The sequence below is a fragment of the Zonotrichia leucophrys genome, chromosome 1, assembly GCF_028769735.1.
Source record: "Zonotrichia leucophrys gambelii isolate GWCS_2022_RI chromosome 1, RI_Zleu_2.0, whole genome shotgun sequence".
Taxonomy (NCBI): domain Eukaryota; kingdom Metazoa; phylum Chordata; class Aves; order Passeriformes; family Passerellidae; genus Zonotrichia; species Zonotrichia leucophrys.
The window spans coordinates 1968407-1986049 of record NC_088169.1 but is presented as its reverse complement, the minus strand read 5'-3'; the positions used below and the strand labels follow the sequence as shown (position 1 = coordinate 1986049).

At 72.8% G+C, this 17643-nt stretch overlaps 3 protein-coding genes across 4 annotated transcripts; 1 reads left to right on the top strand and 2 right to left on the bottom strand.

The window, feature by feature from the left end:
* The first annotated feature begins 524 nt into the window (after window positions 1–524).
* Window positions 525–8125, top strand: APBB1 (amyloid beta precursor protein binding family B member 1). 2 transcript variants are annotated; one of them, XM_064704901.1, is made up of 14 exons: window positions 525–590; window positions 1100–1756; window positions 2292–2470; window positions 2784–2840; window positions 2916–3016; window positions 3363–3399; window positions 3673–3810; window positions 4320–4444; window positions 5492–5606; window positions 6194–6278; window positions 6719–6802; window positions 6919–7040; window positions 7454–7630; window positions 7735–8125. In XM_064704901.1, exons 2-14 carry the CDS (start codon window positions 1234–1236, stop codon window positions 7900–7902), a joined length of 1911 nt encoding a protein of 636 aa, XP_064560971.1. In that variant the 5' UTR covers window positions 525–590; window positions 1100–1233; the 3' UTR covers window positions 7903–8125. The 2 variants fall into 2 exon arrangements, with proteins under 2 accessions (XP_064560971.1, XP_064560981.1); XM_064704911.1 differs by lacking the exon at window positions 525–590 and having other exon boundaries at window positions 1069–1756.
* A 381-nt stretch (window positions 8126–8506) lies between these two features.
* Window positions 8507–13447, bottom strand: SMPD1 (sphingomyelin phosphodiesterase 1). The gene is made up of 6 exons (XM_064704888.1): window positions 12727–13447; window positions 10984–11762; window positions 10285–10456; window positions 10129–10205; window positions 9463–9608; window positions 8507–9370 (listed from the first exon to the last, which is right to left on the bottom strand). Exons 1-6 carry the CDS (start codon window positions 13096–13098, stop codon window positions 8955–8957), a joined length of 1962 nt encoding a protein of 653 aa, XP_064560958.1. The 5' UTR covers window positions 13099–13447; the 3' UTR covers window positions 8507–8954.
* Window positions 13448–13512: 65 nt separating this feature from the next.
* Window positions 13513–17250, bottom strand: CCKBR (cholecystokinin B receptor). The gene is made up of 5 exons (XM_064704924.1): window positions 16994–17250; window positions 15920–16171; window positions 15236–15491; window positions 15041–15168; window positions 13513–14481 (listed from the first exon to the last, which is right to left on the bottom strand). The coding sequence occupies exons 1-5, from the start codon at window positions 17148–17150 to the stop codon at window positions 13964–13966; spliced, it is 1311 nt and encodes a 436-aa protein (XP_064560994.1). The 5' UTR covers window positions 17151–17250; the 3' UTR covers window positions 13513–13963.
* Window positions 17251–17643: the final 393 nt, after the last annotated feature.

The following is a 17643-nucleotide window of genomic DNA, read 5'->3' as shown; positions in this document are numbered from 1 at the left end:
CCAGCCGGCGTCGGGGGCTCCGGGGGCACAGCAGCGCACGGAGTCCCGGTGCTGCCCCGGGCCCGTCCCGGTGCCGCTGCGGGGGCAGCGGGGCGGAAACCGGCGGTGCCGGTGCCTTGGGGGATCCGCTAGGGGTAACGGGGGGCTCAGCTGGGCTCAACGCGTCCGTGGCACCGCAACAGCGGGGCGGGCACGGGCAGTGTCGGGATCACCGGCCTGGGAGTATCACCGGGGGAAAGGTCCCCCGTTCCGCCCAGGTCCCGCTGCCCGCCGCCGGCAAGGCCTGGGGCGCCCGGTCCCGGCGGGTACTCGGGGGTCTCCGGTGGTGCGTGCCGGGCAGGGCCCGGGGAGATGCCGGAGGTCCCGGCCGATGCCGGTACCGGGGAGGGCCCGGGAAGGTGCCGGTGGTCCGGAGGGTGCCGGTGGTCCCGGCCGATGCCGGTGCGGGTGCGGCCCCGGGGAGATGCCGGCGGTCCCGGAGGGTGCCGGTACCGGAGGCGGCGCTGTCCCCCCGCCGGCCGGAAGCGGAAGTGACGCGGCCCCGAGCCCCCCACCCTCCCCCGCGACCCCCGGCAGCGGAGCCGCCGCAGGTACCGGCAGCGGGCAGAGAACGGGGGAGGGAGCACGGGCGGCCCCACTGCGCTGGGCACGGGTGGGGCCGGGGGCCGGGCCCCGCGCACACCCCCGGCGCCGGGCCGGGGCAGCGGAGGGGGCCGCGGGTGCGGGGTCCCGGTGGGATCCCCCTGGCGGGGCCGCGGGGCGGATGAGGAGGGACCCCGGGCCGGGGCATGGCGGGGTCACCCCGGGGGCTGCGGGCGCGGAGGGGACGGCGGGGGGAGCCGGGGCCGGGCGGGATGCGGGGCCAAGGGGATGCCGGTGCCGGGGGTCCCAGGTTCCGGGATGCGGGGATGTGGATGCCGGTGCCCCGGGATGCGGGGATGGGGATGCCGGTGCCCCGGGATGGGGGGATGCGGATGCCGGTGCCGGGGAAGGCTGCCCGGGCCGGGAGGGGGCTGCGGGGGGATGCCGAGTCCTTGGGAGGAGCCGAGGCCGCGGAGCGTCCGTGCCGGGGTCCCGGTGCTACCCGCGCTCCCCACAGGCCCGATGGACGCGGAGGCGCCCCGGGGGCTGTAGGACCCCCCCGCCCGCCGTCCCCAGCACCGGCAGCCGCGGCCGGGCCGGGCCGGGCTCCCGCCGCGCCGGGGGTCCCGCCGCCCCCCGCGTCCCCGCGCCATGTCGGGGGCCCTGAGCAAGCGCAGCGACCTGGCCAACGACAACCGGTGCCCGGGGCTGAGCCTGGGGCTGCCCGCGGGCCCCGACCCCCGCACCGGCCCCGGCGGCGCCCCGGCCGAGGAGCTGCCCGGCGCCGGCTGGGCCAAGGCCGGCCAGGACCAGAACCGCAACGAGCTCGAGCCGGGCCCGGGGCCGGGGCGCTCCCCCGGGCCGCACGGGGACTCCCCCGGGGCGCTGGAGCCGGGGCTCCGGGCCCGCAATGCCCGCAACGCCGCCCGGGACCCGCGGGCCCTGCTGATCGGCGCCTCGGAGGAGGAGGAGGAGGATGAGGAAGAGGAGGACGAGGAGGAGGAGGACGGGCCCGGGGCGTCCCCGCCGGCCCTGGGCGCGGAGCGGGGCCTGCGGGAGCCGCCGGGGCGCAGCGCCAGCCGCCTCTTCGGGGGGCCCGGCCCCGGCAGCGACGAGGACTCGAGCTGGGCCACGCTGAGCCAGGGCAGCCCCGGCAGCTCCCCCGATGAGCCAGGTGGGCACCGCCGGAGCCCCCGTGACCTGTGGCTGCCCCGCGGAGCCCCACGGTGAGCTCTCGCTGCCCCACAGCTGCCCCACGCAGGCTGCCCAACGCAGGCTGCCCACACTCGCTGGCTGCCCCGCAGAGCCCGATGGCTGCCCCTGCTCCTTCCTGCCATGCCCCGCGCTCCTGTCAGCTCCACATCTCCCTGGGCCCTGGCTGTGTGTGCCACTGCTGCCCTCACAGCCCCCCGGGTGCCATCCCAGGCTGTGTGCCCATGGGTGCCATCCCTGGCTGTGTGTGCCACTGCTGCCCTCACAGCCCCCCGGGTGCCATCCCAGGCTGTGTGCCCATGGGTGCCATCCCTGGCTGTGTGTGCCTGCTCCTGCACTCACAGCCCCCCGGGTGCCATTGCTGGTCCCTGGTCCCCCAGCCCTGGGCACTGTCCTGTGTCCCCAGCCCACACTGGTTCCATGCCCCCCTTTGTCCCCGTGTCCCTGGCACGGGGGGCTGTGGGGGCCGGGCTGAGCCCTCTGCCCCTGCCCCACAGAGTCGCTGTGGCCGTGTGGCGCGGGGGCGCACGGGGACCTGCCCCCCGGCTGGCTGCGGGTGCAGGACACCTCGGGCACCTACTACTGGCACGTCCCCACCGGGACCACCCAGTGGGAGCCCCCCGGCGCGCCCCACGAGACCCCTTCCGACGGCAGCACCCCCACCGAGGGGCCCACCGTGAGTGGGGACCGAGGGCTGGGCTTGGGCTGGGGGTGGCTGTAGGGCCGGCCGTGTGGGGCCATGGGGGTGGCTGTGGGGCACAGTGGCTCTTGTGGCAGCCTCTGTGGGGCTGTGGGGGTGGCTGTAGGGCACAGGGTGGCCGGGGGATGATGGTGGGGTGGTGGTGGAGGGCTCAGGGCACCCGTGGTCTGGGCGTGGGTTGTTCTTGGGGTTACCATGGGGCTCCCATAGGGTGCTGTGGGGTGACTGGGGGGAACCGTGGGGCACTGGGCGGCTGCCCTACACAGCACGCTGACCCAGCCCCCTGCAGCTCTCCTGGACGAGCTTTGCCCCAGCTGAGACCTTCAATAATGGAGACTTGTGGAAGGTGAGAGGGGCTGGTGGATGGGAAAGGGTGTGGGGTCAGTGCCCCCCCAACCCCACAGAGCCCCCTTGCCCCTAGGACCCCACGGCTGAGGAGGAAGAGGAGGAGGAGGAGGAGGAAGACGAGGAGCCAGGAGTGTCAGACCTGGAGATGCTGTCACCGGGATCGCCCGGAGAGGGGTGCGCTGGGGACACGGGGATGGGGGCACACATGGGCACGGCTGTGCCTGGGCCCTGTGGGGGTGTGGGACACTGGGTGACAGCGAGAGAGGGTGTGAAATGGGGGCTGTGGGGCAGGGACCCAGGTGTGGGGCAGGGAAATGGGGTCTCAGGATGGACTGGGGGACTCCCAGGATCTCAGCACAGGGGTTCGGGGGAGAAAGTCTGAGGTACTCAGGGTGCAGTGACGCAGGTATGGGATGTGGGGGATCCCAGAGGGGATCGGGCTCTCAGGGCAGGGTTTGGGGGTGCAGAGGCCCCAGGGTGTCCGGGTGCAGTCGGTGACGCCCCCACCCTGTCCTTGCAGCATGGCCCTGGGCGAGGAGGATGTGCTGGACTCCAAGGTAGGGCCCCTCTCCTGACCCTGCCCGCCCGCAGGGCCCCTTCCCCATCCCCTGCTGGGGGCTGGGACCCAACGCTGCCCCAGGGGTGCCCCAGGTGTCACCTGCAGGGCAGGGGCCTGGGCCACGCCCTGTGCGCCCCGCCCTGCCCCGGGGCGGTGCAGATGGGGCCGGGTTCCTGCTGCGGAGCTGAGGCTGCCCCGCACCGTGCCCCTGCCCCCGGCCCCTCAGCATCGCTCCCCGCACACCCGCTGAGTGCCGTTCCCGCTGCCCCAGGGCCTCCCGGTGCGCTCCCTGGGCTGGGTGCAGCTGCGGGAGGAGGAGCTGGGGCCCGGCCGCAGCAGCAGCGCCGTCAGCGCCTGCATCCGGCAGCTCTCGGGGCCCCGCCAGGGCCCGCCCGGCGCCTGGGGCGAGGTGAGTGAGCCCAGACCCCCTGTGACCCCCGAACCCCTGCCAGGGGGTCCATCCCACACCCTGTGCTGCCCCCTGGCACCTGGGGGAGGTGAACGCCCCTAATCCCCTGCACCCATCCCATACCCTGTGCTGCCCCCCTGGGGGAGGTGAGTGACCCCAGACCCTCCCTGTGCCCCCACACCCTGTGCTGCCCCCCTGGGGGAGGTGAACACCCCAGACCCCCTGTGTCCATCCCACACCCTGTGCTGCCCCCTGGCACCTGGGGGAGGTGAACACCCCAGACCCTCCCTGTGCCCCCACACCCTCTGCTGCCCCCCTGGCACCTGGGGGAGCAGAGCCCCCCCTGACCCTCTGTGCCCTTTGTACACATCCCACCCCCTGTGCTGCCCCCCTGGGGGAGGTGAACACCCCCCACACCCCCTGTGCCCCCACACCCATCCCACTCCCTCTCCACTGCCCCCTGTCCCCCGTGGGAGGTGCCCCCCCTGACGGTGCCATGCCGTGCCCAGGCGCGGGCGCTGCTGGTGCTGGAGGAGCGCACGCTCAAGCTGGTGGACCCGCAGGACCGGGCGCTGCTGCACGCGCAGCCCGTGGGCGCCATCCGCGTCTGGGGCGTGGGGCGGCACGGCAGCAGGTGGGGCTGGGCACGGGGGCACTGTGTGTGTGGGCTGCACTGGGGAGGGCACGGGGGGCACACTGTGTGTGTGTGTGTGTGTGTGTGTGCTGCACTGGGGAGGGCACGGGGGGCACTGTGTGTGTGTGTGTGTGGGTGTGTGCAGTGCTGGGGAGGGCACACTGTGTGTGTGTGTGTGCTGCACTGGGCATGGGGGGCACACTGTGTGTGTGTGTGTGCTGCACTGGGCATGGGGGGTACTGTGTGTGTGTGTGTGAATGTGCAGCACTGGGGAGGGCACGGGGGGCACAGTGTGTGTGTGTGTGTGGGTGTGTGCAGTGCTGGGGTTGGGCACGGGGGGCACACTGTCTGTGTGTGTGCTGCACTGGGGCTGGTCACGGGGGGCACTGTGTGTGTGTGTGTGCTGCACTGGGCACGGGGGGCACTGTGTGTGTGTCTGTGAGTGTGTGTGTGTGTGCAGCACTGGGGAGGGCACACTGTGTGTGTGTGTGCAGCACTGGGGAGGGCACACAGGGGGCTCTGGGGTCTGCGGGGTACCCAGGGCTGGGGATCCTGTGCACGTGGGGAGCAGGGATGGGGGGTCTGGGTGTGTGGGACCCCCACGGGGCCTGGAGGTCCTACACAGTGTGGGGTGGGGGCTCTGGAATGCCGTCTATGGGGGCATCGGGGTGTGGAGGGGCCGTGGGGCTGGGCTGAGGTGTGGGGCTGTGAGGGTCACCTGTGCACAGGGCTGGGAGGTGCCACGTGCCAATGTGGTCCCATGGGTTGGGCAGGGGGGCCATGAGGTCCCAACACTGAGCCCCCGAGCAGAGAAGGGTGTGGGGCAGGATCAGATCTGCCCCTCGGGGCTGTGGGGTGGGTCCTGGGGCTGAGGGGGCCCCGTGCCCCCCGGCACCCCCTAACCCTGCTCTGTCCCGCTGCGCTGCCGGGGACACAGGGAGAGGTATGGCTGCAACCCGCCCCCAGACCCCCAGTGCCCCCAGTCCCGGCTCGGACTGGGTGGGGAGGGCACCGGGGTGGTCCTGAGCGTGCCCCCTTCTCCCCCAGGGACTTTGCATACGTGGCCCGGGACCCCCTGACGCAGGTGCTGAAGTGCCACGTGTTCCGCTGCGAGGGGTCTGCCAGCGCCATCGCCGCCGGCCTGCACCGCGTCTGCGCTCAGGTGAGACCCCAGAGCCCCCCAGCACTGCCCTCACACTGCCCCATGGCCTGCACCGGGTCTGCGCTCAGGTGAGACCCCCCTAAACCTCACCTGGGACCCCCACTCTGGCTAGGACTGGTTCTGTGTCCAGGTAAACACCCCCAGCCCTCTGCTGGGCTTCCCCCCAAACTGCCACCTTGGCCTGAGCTGCGTCTCTGCCTAGATGAGACCCCCACAAAGCCCCTGAGAACCCCCACCTGGCCTGCACCAGGTCTGGGCCCAGGTGAGACACCCCCAGGAGCCCCCCAGGCCCAGGTAACCCACCCCAGATTCCCCTTCCTTGGTCTGCACCACATCTGTGCCCAGGTGAGACCCCCAGAACCCCGCCAGGACTTGCCCTAGCCTGCACATCTGCACTCAGGTGAGACCTCAGGCCCCTCCAGCCGGCCCCCGGGGGTGACCCCTGCCCACCCCAGTGTCCCCACAGACCTGCCACAGGGCACCGGGGCCAGGGGTGCCCAGGGTGTGACAGCCAGCAGGGCTGGGGGTGCCCGTGTGTGACATCTGGGGGTCCCTGGGGGTCACTGTGGTGTCACATCTGTCCCCAGCTGACGGCAGAGCGGAGAAGTGCCCGGGCAGCAGGCAACGGCCTGGGGACAGAGCCCCCCCGGCTGGGGGAGCCTCCCCTGCAGGGTACGGGTTAGGGGGGACCTGGGAGAGAGCTGGGGGGCTCTGGGGGTGCCTGGGAGTCTGGGGGTAACCGGGAAGGGGGAGTCCTGCAAGGGGACAGGGTGACTGCAGCGAGGGGCCTCGTGGGCCTGGAGGGTGCATTCACTGGGGGAGGGCAGTGGGAGGGAGGGCGGCTTTTAGGGAGGTTTGGGGGGTGTCTGACAATGCCCCCCCCACAGCAGGGCTCCCGATCCCCAGGAGCAGGGCAGTGCATTGGGGGTGTGGGAGTTCTGGGGGTGCTCTGGGGAGGTGTGCCATGGCCCCCCACACTGGAGTGCCCTGCATCCGAGAGCTCTTGGGGGGTGCTGGGTGAGCCCCGAGCCTTGCGGGGGGGTTCTGCAGGGATGCTGGGGCTCTGGGGTGTTTTGGGGGCGCTGGGGGTGTCTGACAATGCCTCCCCACAGTGGAGTTCCCAGCCCCCAAGAGTGAGGTGGTGCAGCGCTTCCCCGTGTGTTACCTGGGCTGCGTCCCCGTGGCCAAGCCAGTGGGTGAGTGGGGGACTCGAGGGGAAGGGGGGAGTCTCGGGGGGCTGCTCTGGCCCACGCTCAGCAGCTGTGGGGCGAGGGCACGCCCAGGGCTGCCCTGAGCCTCCGTGTGCCCCCAGGCATGGATGTGATCAACGCGGCGCTGGAGGCGGCGCTGGCCCCTGCCTCGGGGGAGCCCCCTGCGCCCACCCCCGTGGTGGTCAGTGTGGCCCCCGCCACCCTCACCATTGCTCACCGCCAGGTGTGTGCCCCCTCGGAGCCCTGCCCTGGCACCCCATCCTCACCGTCACCATCACCAGGGGCATCCATGCCCACCTCGGACCACCGCCCTGGCCTAGGGCGGCTGTGGTGACCCCGCTCACTCTGGGGAGATGTGCTGGCCCCCACCCTCACTGGTGACCTTGTTCTGGGGTCTGAGTGACCCCGTCATGTGTCAGAGGGGCTGCAGAGACCCATCCTTGTACCAGGGATGGGTTGGGTACCACCATGGCTCCTCCCACCGTGTCCCCATCCCACCCCATCCCGCGGGGCCTCGGGGATCCCCTCCCAGCCCCAGGGTACCGCCTGTCCCCACCCTCCCTGGGTGACACCCCGTGTGCCCTGCTGGGGGTGTCCCCAGGCCCCCTCCCCACCGCGGTGTCCCCGTGTCCCCAGACAGAGGCGGTGCTGTGCGAGTGCCGCGTGCGCTTCCTGTCCTTCATGGGCGTGGGGCGCGACGTCCGCGCCTTCGCCTTCATCATGGCCAGCGCCCCCGGCACCTTCCGCTGCCACATGGTGTGGTGTGAGCCCAACGCCGCGGGGCTCAGCGAGGCGCTGCAGGCCGCCTGCGTGGTGAGTGCCGCCCCTGCGTCCCCCCAGGCCGCCCCTGGCCCTGCTGAGCCCCCCGGGCTGCCCCCGGCCCCGGCTGACCGCGCTCCCTCGCTCCCTGCCCGCAGCTCCGCTACCAGAAGTGCCTGGATGCGCGGCCCCAGGCCTCCAGCTCCTGCCTGCCCGCGCCCCCGGCCGACTCGGTGGCGCGGCGGGTGGGCTCCTCCGTGCGCCGGGGGGTGCAGACCCTCCTGGGGACCCTCAAACCGCGGCGGGGAGGGGCGCAGACCCCCTGAGCGGGGAAGGGCAGGGGGGGCATTGGCTGGCGAGGCAGCGTCGGGGGCAGGAGCACGGACCCAATGCTCCAGGGCACGGAGTTACCCCGGGTGTCGGGTCGGGGGTCCTGCCCCCACCGCTGCCCCCAGGGTGGGTCACGCCCTCCCCCAGGGTCCCCAGTGCATGTGGCATAACGAGGGTCTGTGTTGTACTAAATCATTAATTAATAAACCCATTCCACCAGCCCGGCTCGGCTCTGCACCTGGCCTCACACAGGGAGGAGCAGGGTGTTGTGTCTCGTTTGGGTCTTCTTGCGATGTCACAGGTGCAGAGGGGCACTGGGGTCCATCCACACCCTATTAGGGGGCCAGTGGGAGCACAGGGATCACGGGCTGATCCCAGTTGTGATCCCAGTGGGTGAGAATTAGGACAAGGAGGCGGGGTGGTGGGGCCCCCCCAGCATCCCTGATTTGGGTCTCCCTAAGTGGTGGCTGAGAATTGCAGTGAGGAGGATGAAGGACAGCGAGGTCCATCACACCTGTACTGGGGGGTGATGGGAGCATGAGGACTACGTGCTGATCCTGATCCCAGTTCCAATCCTGGTGGAGAGGATTAGGAGCGGTGTGGTGTCCATTGTGCCTTTATTGTGTAACTGGTGGGACATGGGGACCTCGTGCCAATCCCAGTGACCTTGTACCGATCCCGCTCCTGCTGTGACCTGTGCTGGCCACAGCCCTGCTCCCTGAGTGACTGTGTCCCTGCCCTGCCTCCGGTGACACCACTGCTGACCCTGCTGCCAGTGTCACCACGTCCCAGGGGCTCCTGGTGTGACCATGTGCTGGGAGCTTCCAGTGTGACCACGTCCCAGGGGCTCCCAGTGTGACCACATACCAGGAGCTCCCGGTGTGACCATGTGCTGGAAGCTCCTGGTGTCACTGTGTCCCAGGGGTTCCCGGTGTCCCCGTGTCCCAGGGGCTCCCGGTGTCCCCACATCCCAGGGGCTCCCTGTGTCCCCGTGTCCCAGGAGCTCCCGGTGTCCCCGTGTCGCAGCCCTGCTGCCCGCGGCCGAGGCTCAGCAGAGGCGCCGCTGCTGCCAGAGCTGCTGGATGTGCGGGAAGGGCAGCGCGGGGCGCAGGGGCCGGCAGAGCGCGGGGTCGGCGGCGCGGCCGGAGCGCAGGGCGCAGAGCAGGGCGGCCTTGCAGGGCGCGCCGCAGGGCTCGCGGGGCGGGTGCCCCTTGTGCAGGTGGAACCAGAAGAGCTGGAAGAGCGGCTCGTCGTCCTGCATGCGGCGCACCAGCCGGTCCCAGTCGGCCGGGAAGGCGGCGGGCAGCCCGTAGGCCTCGCGGGCGCCGTAGAGCCGCCGCCAGCGCGGGGCCGTGCCCGGGGGCGCCGCGTTGGCCTCCGTCAGGTTGAGGATGAAGGTCTCGTGGTCCAGCACCGCGTGGGAGCTCCCGGGGTAGGAGGCGGCCACCTCGTACACGCGGTACCCTGCAGGGCGAGGGACGGTCAGCGCCGGGGAGCGGGGAGCACATGGCAGGGGACACACAGTGGGGTACACGTGGCGGGGGCTCGGGGCGCACCGGGGTTGAGGTTGATGTAGGTGGTGACACTCGGTGCGACGAAGGCGATGGACACGGGACGCGACAGCGTCTCCTCATCGTAGAACAGCTCGAACTCATCCAGGTGCGTGTGCCCGAAGAACTGAGCCGCGATGGTGCCCTCGAACCTGCCAGGGTGGGTGAGCAGGGGGGCATCCCCAGACCCCCACCCTGGAACCCCAACCCTGGCCCTCAGGTCCGGCATGTGGGGTGGGGGTCCAGGATACAGGGGCTGGGGGGTCAGGATACATGGAGTGGGGCTCAAGGATACACAGGGTGGGGGTCCCGGATACACGGGCTGGGGGTCCAGGATACACGGGGTGGGGGTCCAGGATACATGGGGTGAGGGTCCAGGACACACGGGCTGGGGGTCTGGCACATGGAGCGGGCAGTCTGGTGCATGGGACTGCACACAGAGAGAGTGCCTGGGATGTGGGGTGGAGCCTGGTGCAGAGGTTCAGCATGTGGGGCAGGGGGACCACTGCGGGATGGGAGTTCAGGGCGTGGAGCCAGGCTCTGGCGTGTGGGGTGGGGGTCAAGGGCACATGGACAGGGGTCCAGCACACGGGGATGGAGGCCAGGGCATGGAATGGGGGTCTGGTGTGTGGGGCACAGGGGCAGGGGTCTGGGCAGGGGTCAGGCACCGACCTGCTGACGATGCGGTAGTAGTTCCAGCTCCAGCTGCGCAGACAGTGGGCTGGCGGGATGTGCCCGATGATGTGCACCTGTGGGCAGGGAGCCAGGGCTGGGGGTTTGCCCAGGGCCCACCGAGACCCCCCGTGTCCCCCCAGAACCCCCCCACACCTTCTCCCCATCACGCTCAGCATCTGCCAGGACCCCCATGAGCCACTGGAGCTGCCCTGCGGGGTCAGTGGCGTTGATGAGAAGCCAGAAGTTGGCCTGGGAGCAGAAGTTCATGTTGAGGGAGACGACGCGCAGCCCAGGCCAGACCTGCGCCGTGTAGAACCCGCCAGCCCTGCGTGGAAAAGGGGGGTCAGTGCTGAGTCCCCTGAGCCACAGACCCTGCACCCATCCCACGGACCCCCAGCTCTGCCACCCGCACTGCCCACCCCCCTACAGCCCCCAGCCTGGAGCCCCCGTTACCCCACAGCCCTCTCTGTACCCCAGCCAGCCATGACCCCCTCCCTGCACCTCTCCCCACATGAAGCTGAGACATCTGCACGCAGCCCCAGCTGGCCCGGTACCCCCACTGCCCCCCAGCACGGACACCACACCGTGTCCTGCTAGTCCTGAGCCCCCAGGTGCCCAGAGTCCCGTGCTCTGAGCCCCCAGCCTGTGCTACTGCAGCTCCCACCACACCCGACAGCCCGGAGCCCCCAGTGTGGAGCCTCCCCACCCCGTGTCCCCTGATCCTGGTACCCAAACGCCACAGCCCCAGGCCCCCAGCAGCCCTGAACCCTCACCCTGTGCCCTCCCACCCCCCAAGGCACAAACCCCCCATCCCTGGGCAGAGGGATCCCCCATGCCCATCCCGGTGCCCACCGCAGGGTGCGCAGGGCGGCGGGGGGCAGCCAGGGCTGCCAGGCCTCGGCCATGGCATTGTAGAGCCAGGCAGCGGAGCGGTTGCCGCGCACGTAGGGCGGCGGGAAGGCGTTCACCGGCGTGGCCTCGTGGTTGCCCACGGCGGGGAAGACACGCAGCGGGCCGAGGCGGGCGCGCAGCAGCGCCGTCACCGTGCGCAGCGCCCGCAGCTGGTCCCCGCGGCTCTGCTGCCACACGTCGTGCGCCGGGATGTCCCCGGTCCAGTAGGCCGCCGCGAAGCCGCCGGTGCCGTTGGCGGTGCCGTTGGGCAGCTGGGCCAGCAGCGCGTCGATGGTGTGCAGGGGAAGGTCGCACTTGCCGTAGGTGCCCCAGAAGCCCGCGGCCCCCGGGCCCTGGGCGGGCGCCCCGCGGCAGCACAGCGGGTCGGGGCAGGCGGCGGCGCTGCCCGGCACGTACTGCCGGTCCCAGTGCAGGTCCGTGAGGAACAGGATGCGGGCCGTGGGCGCTCCGGGCGGCGGTGGCACAGGGGGCCGCACCGGCGGCTTGGGCGCGGCGGGCAGCGACACGTTCCAGTCGCCCAGGATGTCCCAGTGGCCGCAGCGGGGGCCCAGCAGGAGCCCGCAGGCCTCGGGCGGGCGCAGCACGGAGCGGGCCCAGGCGGCCACCACGTCGCCCTGGAAGAGCTGCACGGCCTGGCGGCACACGGGCGGCCGCGCCAGCCGCAGCTCCTGGCACAGCCGCGACGCCACGCGCCCCACGCGGGCCACGTTGGGCTCCAGCTGCGGAAAAAGGACACCGGGATGGGTAGGGCACCCCCGGGATGGGCACGGCACCCCTGGGATGGGCACAGCACCCTGGGACGGGCCACAGGCACTGCCGCGGAGGCCACGCACCACCGGGACGGGGCACGGAACCGTCGGGATGGGCACCGGGATGGACACGGCACCCCTGGACGGGCACGGCACTGCCGGGGGGGCATGGCAAAGCCAGGATGGGCACGGCACCCCCGGGACGGACACGGCACCACCGGGAGGGGCACGGAACCGTCGGGATGGGCAGGGTACCCCCGGAATGGACACGGCACCCCAGCTGCCATCGCCGTGCTGCACCCAGCAGCTCCGCGGGATGACCCCTGGTTCTGTCACTGTCCCACACCCCCCGGCCACCCCGATCCACCCAGCTGGATATCCCGAGGCCAGAAGGGACCCACAGGGTCGCCCAGCCCCTCTGGTCCCCAGCCCGGTGCCCTGCTGCCTCCGTTGCCGTCCCCGCCCCAGCCTGTTCCTGTCCCGGTTCAGGTTCCTGGCCCGGTTCCTGTTCCTGTCCCGGTTCAGGTTCCTGTCCCGGTTCCTGTTTCTGCCCCAGCCCGTCCCCGTTCCACCGAGCGGAGCCGCCGGCATGACCCCGCCCGTCGCCGCTGCCCTTCCAGCCGTCCCAGCCCGTCGCCCTCCCCGTCCCCGCCCGTCCCTGTCCCCATTCCCAGCCGGTCCCGTGTCTGTCACAAGCCCCGACCTGTCCTGGCCTGTCCCGGCCCCGGCCCGTCACGAGGGACTGGCCCGGCCTGTCCCTGTTCTGTCCCTGTCCCGTCCCGCCCTGTCCCCGCTGTCCTGTCCCCTCTGCCCCCGTTCCTGTCGCCCCCGCTCTTCCCGTCCTGGTGTCCCGGTGCCCACCTATCCCCGTGCCTAGCCCGGTGTCCCCCCGGTGTTCCCCGTGTCCCGGCACTCCCCGACCCCCCGTGCCCACCTGCAGCGCCAGGTCCAGCGCCCCGAAGAGCACCCGGCAGGCCGGGCACGACACGTTCCGCCAGCCCCAGCGCGGCGCCGCCGCCGCCAGCTGCTCCCCGGGGCCGGGCGGCGACCCCGCCGACACCGGCAGCGCCAGCAGCGCCAGTGCCAGTGCCAGGGCCAGGGCCAGGGCCAGCGGTGGCAGCGCTGGGCGCGGTGTCAGCTGCGGCCGCGGGGGCCCCGGTGGGCACGGCGGGCGCGGTGTCAGCTTTGGCCGCGGGGGCAGCGGGGCCCGAGCCCCGGCCGCCATGGCCGAGGGAGGGGCGGGGCCGGCTAGGGGGCGGGGCCGAGCAACGCCATTTATGGCTGAGGGGGCGTGGCAAGGACGCATAGGTCGGGGCAGGGCCCGCCCCCGGAGCCATGGCCGAAAACGGCGGGGGCGTGGCCACCAGGGGGCGTGGCAACCTGGGGCGGGGACCGTATGCAAATGAGGACGCCGGGTACGTAAGGCGCACGGGGCACGGTGGGAGATGGAGTCCTGGGGCTGGCCGTGCTCCCCGGGGTCTCGCTCCCCTGGGGTCTCCTCCCCTGTGCACGGACCCCCGCCCCGCTCCGGGGCGGCACTGGGTGCACCGGGCCCGGGGGTCCCATCCCCAGCTGCCGCCGGGCTCAGCAGTTCCCGCAGCGGAGGGTCCCAGCCCGCAGCCCCCGAGCCTCGCCTGGTGCCGACCCCCCCGTCCCGCCCGGTTCTGCCCCGCGGAGGCTCCGTACCGGCGGGCAGGAGCGCTGGGAGCAGCGGCGCAGCTGGGCTCGGGGTCAGTTTATTGTGGCCGTAGCCGGGGAGCAGCGCGGGGTTACCCCGGGCTCGGTGCCCTCCCTGAGCCTCCCCCTGCCCGGCCCCGGGGCTCCTCCCGCCGCCCTTCGCTCCAACCCCGCTGGGGCTCGGGGCCGCTGGGATGGAGCCGGGGGTGCCGGGCAAGCGTGTCCCGGGAGGGCGGGTGGGCGGCTGGGGGTGCACCGGGGGGGCACGGCAGGGCAGGGTTCATGCTCGGGGGGTCCTGCTGTGGGTGTGCAGCTGGGGGGGCAGGCACTGGTGTTGGGGGCCTAAGGGGGCTAGCTCGGGGGTCCCAGGCTGCTGAGGATGGGTAGCTGAGCTTGGCGAGAGAGGGGTTGGCCGTGGGGCTCGTGGGGGTCCCGCTCGCGGGGGCCCAGGCACCGGCGTTGGGGGGCTCGGGGGTTCCTGCTCGGGGGGCGGCTCAGGGCGGCCCCAGGCTGCTGACGGTGGTGTAGCTGAACTTGGAGAGCGAGGCGCTGGCCATGGGCGGCTCGTCCTCGGGCGGGCGGCGGGGGCAGGCGCGGCGGCAGCCCCAGCCCGCGCAGGTGGCCCCGAAGGCCTTTCGGAAGCGGCGGTTCATGAAGCAGTAGATGAGCGGGTTGGCGCAGGCCGAGGTGTAGGAGAGCAGGTGGATGAAGGCGATGGGCGTGCCCGAGAGCGCCCGCTGCGCCGCCCGCGGGGAGAAGGCGCGCCAGGTGTTGGCGGCGAAGATGGGCAGCCAGCAGAGGAAGAACATGGCCACGATGACCACCAGCATGCGGATCACCCGCCGCTTGGCCGCCAGCTGCGCCCCCGAGCTGTTGATGCGGGCCCGGTCCTGCTGCGCGGCCGCCCCCAGCGCCCGCAGCTCCAGCGCCGCGCCCGGCCGGGACAGCTGCAGGTAGCAGCCGTCACCCTCGTCGCAGCTGGGCGCAGGGTCCGCCCCGGAGCCGCGCTGGGCTGTGGAGCGAGGAGGCTTGGTCACGGTCACGGCCCTGCAGGGACACGCTGCACCCCGACACGGCGGGAGCGACGACCTCCAGGAGCAGGGGACACGGAAATGGCCATGGGGACACGGGGACATGGAAATGGCCATGGCACCATGGGGACACACTGCACCCTGACACTGCAGGAGCGTCCTCCAGGGGCACGGGATGGGTGCAGGGGACATGGAAATGGCCATGGCACCATGGGGACACGGAAATGGCCATGGCACTGCAGGGACACGCTGCACCCCAACACTGCCGGGAGCGTCCTCCAGGAGGATGGGATGGGTGCAGGGGACACGGAAATGGCCATGTAGACACGGGGACACGGAAATGGCCATGGCGCCACGGGGACACGCTGCACCCCGAGGCTACCAGGAGGGCCCCGGGAGAGGGGGTGTCTCAGAGGAGCACACCGCTGTGGGAGCAGGGCTGAGGGCTCAGCCCTGCCTCTGCTGCTGGCGTGGGCACTCTGCCCACACAGGAGCCACGCCAGGCGTCACCCGCAGTGTCACCCCCGCCCCACCCCTCACCTGCCACGTCCCTCTTGACGTCCAGCTCGAAGCGGATGCCCCGGTAGAGCTCGCGGGAGATGAGCCCGTACGCCACCGTCATCACCACGCCCGGGATGAAGAAGAGCACGAGGAGCAGCAGCACGTACCTGGGACGGGCGGCCCCGGTCAGCGGGCGTCCCCCCGGGCCCGTCTCCCCCCGGTGCCCGGACTCACCAGAGCTGGCGGACGCGCTCGCTGGGCCAGTGGTGCGTGCACTGCGCGGGCGGCGGGCGCGGCGCGGCGGGCCGGGTGCTGCTGTACACGGCGTAGGGCAGCATCAGCAGCGCCGCCAGCGCCCAGGTGCCCGCGATGACGCGGCACGCGTGGGACCGCGTCTGCCAGGCGCGGGACTGCAGCGGGTTGCAGATGGCACTGTAGCGCTCGATGGCGATGGCCACCAGGCTGAAGGTGGACACGGCCACCGAGACCCCTGCGGGCAGCGGGGCGTGTTGGCGGGCACGGCGTGACTCTGCAGGCCCCCAGTTCCCCTGAGCCCCTCTGCTGGGTTCCGTGTGCCCGGGGGTGGGCATAACCCCCAGGGATCCACGGAGAAGGGACGAGCCCCCTCCCTGCGCCCCCGGTACCGGCAAGGCGGGGATGAGGCCCCCACGCCGTGTCCCACCCTGCCCAGGAGAGGGGACAAACCCCGTGTGCTCCATCCAGGAGAGGGGACAAGTCTCCGTGTGCCCCACCCATGGGAGGGGACAAACCCCCGTGTCCCACCCAGGAGAGGGGACAAGCCCCCGCATGTCCCACCCATGGGAGGTGACAAGCCCCACTGTGTCCCACCCAGCAGAGGGGACAAGCCTCCGTGTACCCCACCCATGGGAGGTGACAAGCCCCCCGTGTCCCCCCTACCCATGAGGTAGGCCACGAGCTTGCAGACGACGTCGCCGAAGATGAAGGCGCCCATGAGGCCGGGCAGCAGGGTGAAGGGCATGCAGCACAGCGCCAGCAGCAGGTCGCTCAGGGCCAGGGACAGCAGGAAGCAGTTGGTGACCGTGCGCAGCCGCCGGTTCAGCGCCAGCACGGCCACCACCAGCGCGTTGCCCCCGACGCTCAGCACGAAGATCAGCACGTAGAGCACCACGCGCACCGCCACGTCCAGATCTGCGGGCACGGCGCTGCGCTGGCACTCGGGGCACCCCGGTGGCACCCTAGAGGCACTGTGAAAGCACTCCCGAGGCCACCACCGAGACACCCCCATGGCACCCCGAGGGCCCCCCAGACACGCTGTGAGGGCACCCCAAAGGCGCCCCAGCACAGGCCCGGGCACCGGGACACCGGGACCCCGGGGCTCCGGCGCGGGCTCGGCGCACACCCATCAGGCGAGAGCATCGCTTCCCCACGTGTGGCGGCCGCCGGGATTCGGGGTGAGCCCCCCGCTCCTCGGCTCAGTTCCCTGAGAGTGAGGGACCCCCCTGCAGGTGGGCGCCCCATCCTGCCCACCCTCCGCCTCGGTGCCGGGCGCGGGGACCGGGCACGTCCTGCCCGGAGCGCGGAGTGACACCGAGCAGGGGTGGGCTGGGGTGGTCCCAGCCGAGGGTCCGCTGGAGGTCCGGGCCCGGCAGCGGGGCAGGGGCGCGGGGCGGGCGCTGCCGTGTCCGTGGCGTCCCTGTCGGAATCCCCTCCGCCCTCTCGCTGCCGCCGGCACAGCCCGGCGCGCTCCCCCGGCAGCGCCGGGATCCGCATCGGAACCGCGGGCAGCGCCGGGGCCGCCGAGCCCGCGGGGGTCGGGACGATGGTGCCGGCTGAGGAGGGGCACGGCGGGCACGGGGCGGCTCCGCTCGGGCACCGGGGGAACGGGAGCGGCGGGCACCGGGGCAGCGCGGCGGGACGGAGCGGGATGGTACCGGCGGGCGGGGGGCGCAGGGCCGGGCGCGAACGGGGGTGGGGGTCCCTTCCCGCTCCTTCCCCCCGCCCCGCTCTCACCTCTGGGCCCCGGGGGCCCGCGGAGGCCCCTGCGGAGGAGGTCGCAGACCGAGCCGTTGGTCCCGTTGCCGGTGCCGGTGCCGGGTCCGTTCCCGGTGCCGTTCCCGGAGCGGCAGAGCATCTCCTGCAGCGACTCGTTGAGGGGCCGGGGGTCCATGGCGGGGCCCCCCCCGCCTGCCCCCGCCCCTCCTCCGGCAGGAGGCACCGGGAAGGAGCGGGCACCGGGAGGCTCCGGCAGGGACGAGGCTCCGATCCGCTCCGAGCCGCCGCTGGATAAGCGGGGGCGGCGCCCGGCGCGGGGCGGGCCGGGGGCGGGGGGCGGCGGCGGCGGCGGGGGGAGCCCGGGGGGTGCCGGGGGGCGCGGGGGAGGCGGGATCGGGGGGAGCCCGGGGTGGGGGGGACGGGCGGGGCCGTGGAGAGCGCCGGGAGCGGGGCTCGGGGGGTTCCGGGCTGCAGCCCAGTCCCGGGCGGCTCGGGGGGCTCGCAGGGAGCGCTGCTGAGGCACCGGGCGGCGGCCGCCACCGCGGGTCGGTCACCGCTTCCCCCGGCTGCCCCGGGACGGGCGGCGGGGCCGGGGATCCCGAGCTGCTCACGGCCCCGAAACTCCCCGACCCGGCCCCGTCCCCATCCCGGCTCCTTCCTCTCCCGGT

Coding starts and splice junctions, on each gene's coding strand:
- CCKBR (XM_064704924.1), bottom strand. CDS start 17,150: ATGGACCCCCGGCCCCTCAACGAGTCGCTGCAGGAGATGCTCTGCCGC. Junction 15,492..15,919: donor GCTCGTGGCCTACCTCATGG/GTAGGGGGGACA, acceptor CGCTGCCCGCAG/GGGTCTCGGTGGCCGTGTCC. Junction 14,482..15,040: donor CGTCAAGAGGGACGTGGCAG/GTGAGGGGTGGG, acceptor CTCGCTCCACAG/CCCAGCGCGGCTCCGGGGCG.
- APBB1 (XM_064704901.1), top strand. CDS start 1,234: ATGTCGGGGGCCCTGAGCAAGCGCAGCGACCTGGCCAACGACAACCGG. Junction 3,400..3,672: donor AGGATGTGCTGGACTCCAAG/GTAGGGCCCCTC, acceptor CCGCTGCCCCAG/GGCCTCCCGGTGCGCTCCCT. Junction 7,631..7,734: donor CGCTGCAGGCCGCCTGCGTG/GTGAGTGCCGCC, acceptor CCCTGCCCGCAG/CTCCGCTACCAGAAGTGCCT.
- SMPD1 (XM_064704888.1), bottom strand. CDS start 13,098: ATGCGTCCTTGCCACGCCCCCTCAGCCATAAATGGCGTTGCTCGGCCC. Junction 10,457..10,983: donor GCCGCCCTGCGCACCCTGCG/GTGGGCACCGGG, acceptor TTTTCCACGCAG/GGCTGGCGGGTTCTACACGG. Junction 10,206..10,284: donor CTGAGCGTGATGGGGAGAAG/GTGTGGGGGGGT, acceptor CCCTGCCCACAG/GTGCACATCATCGGGCACAT.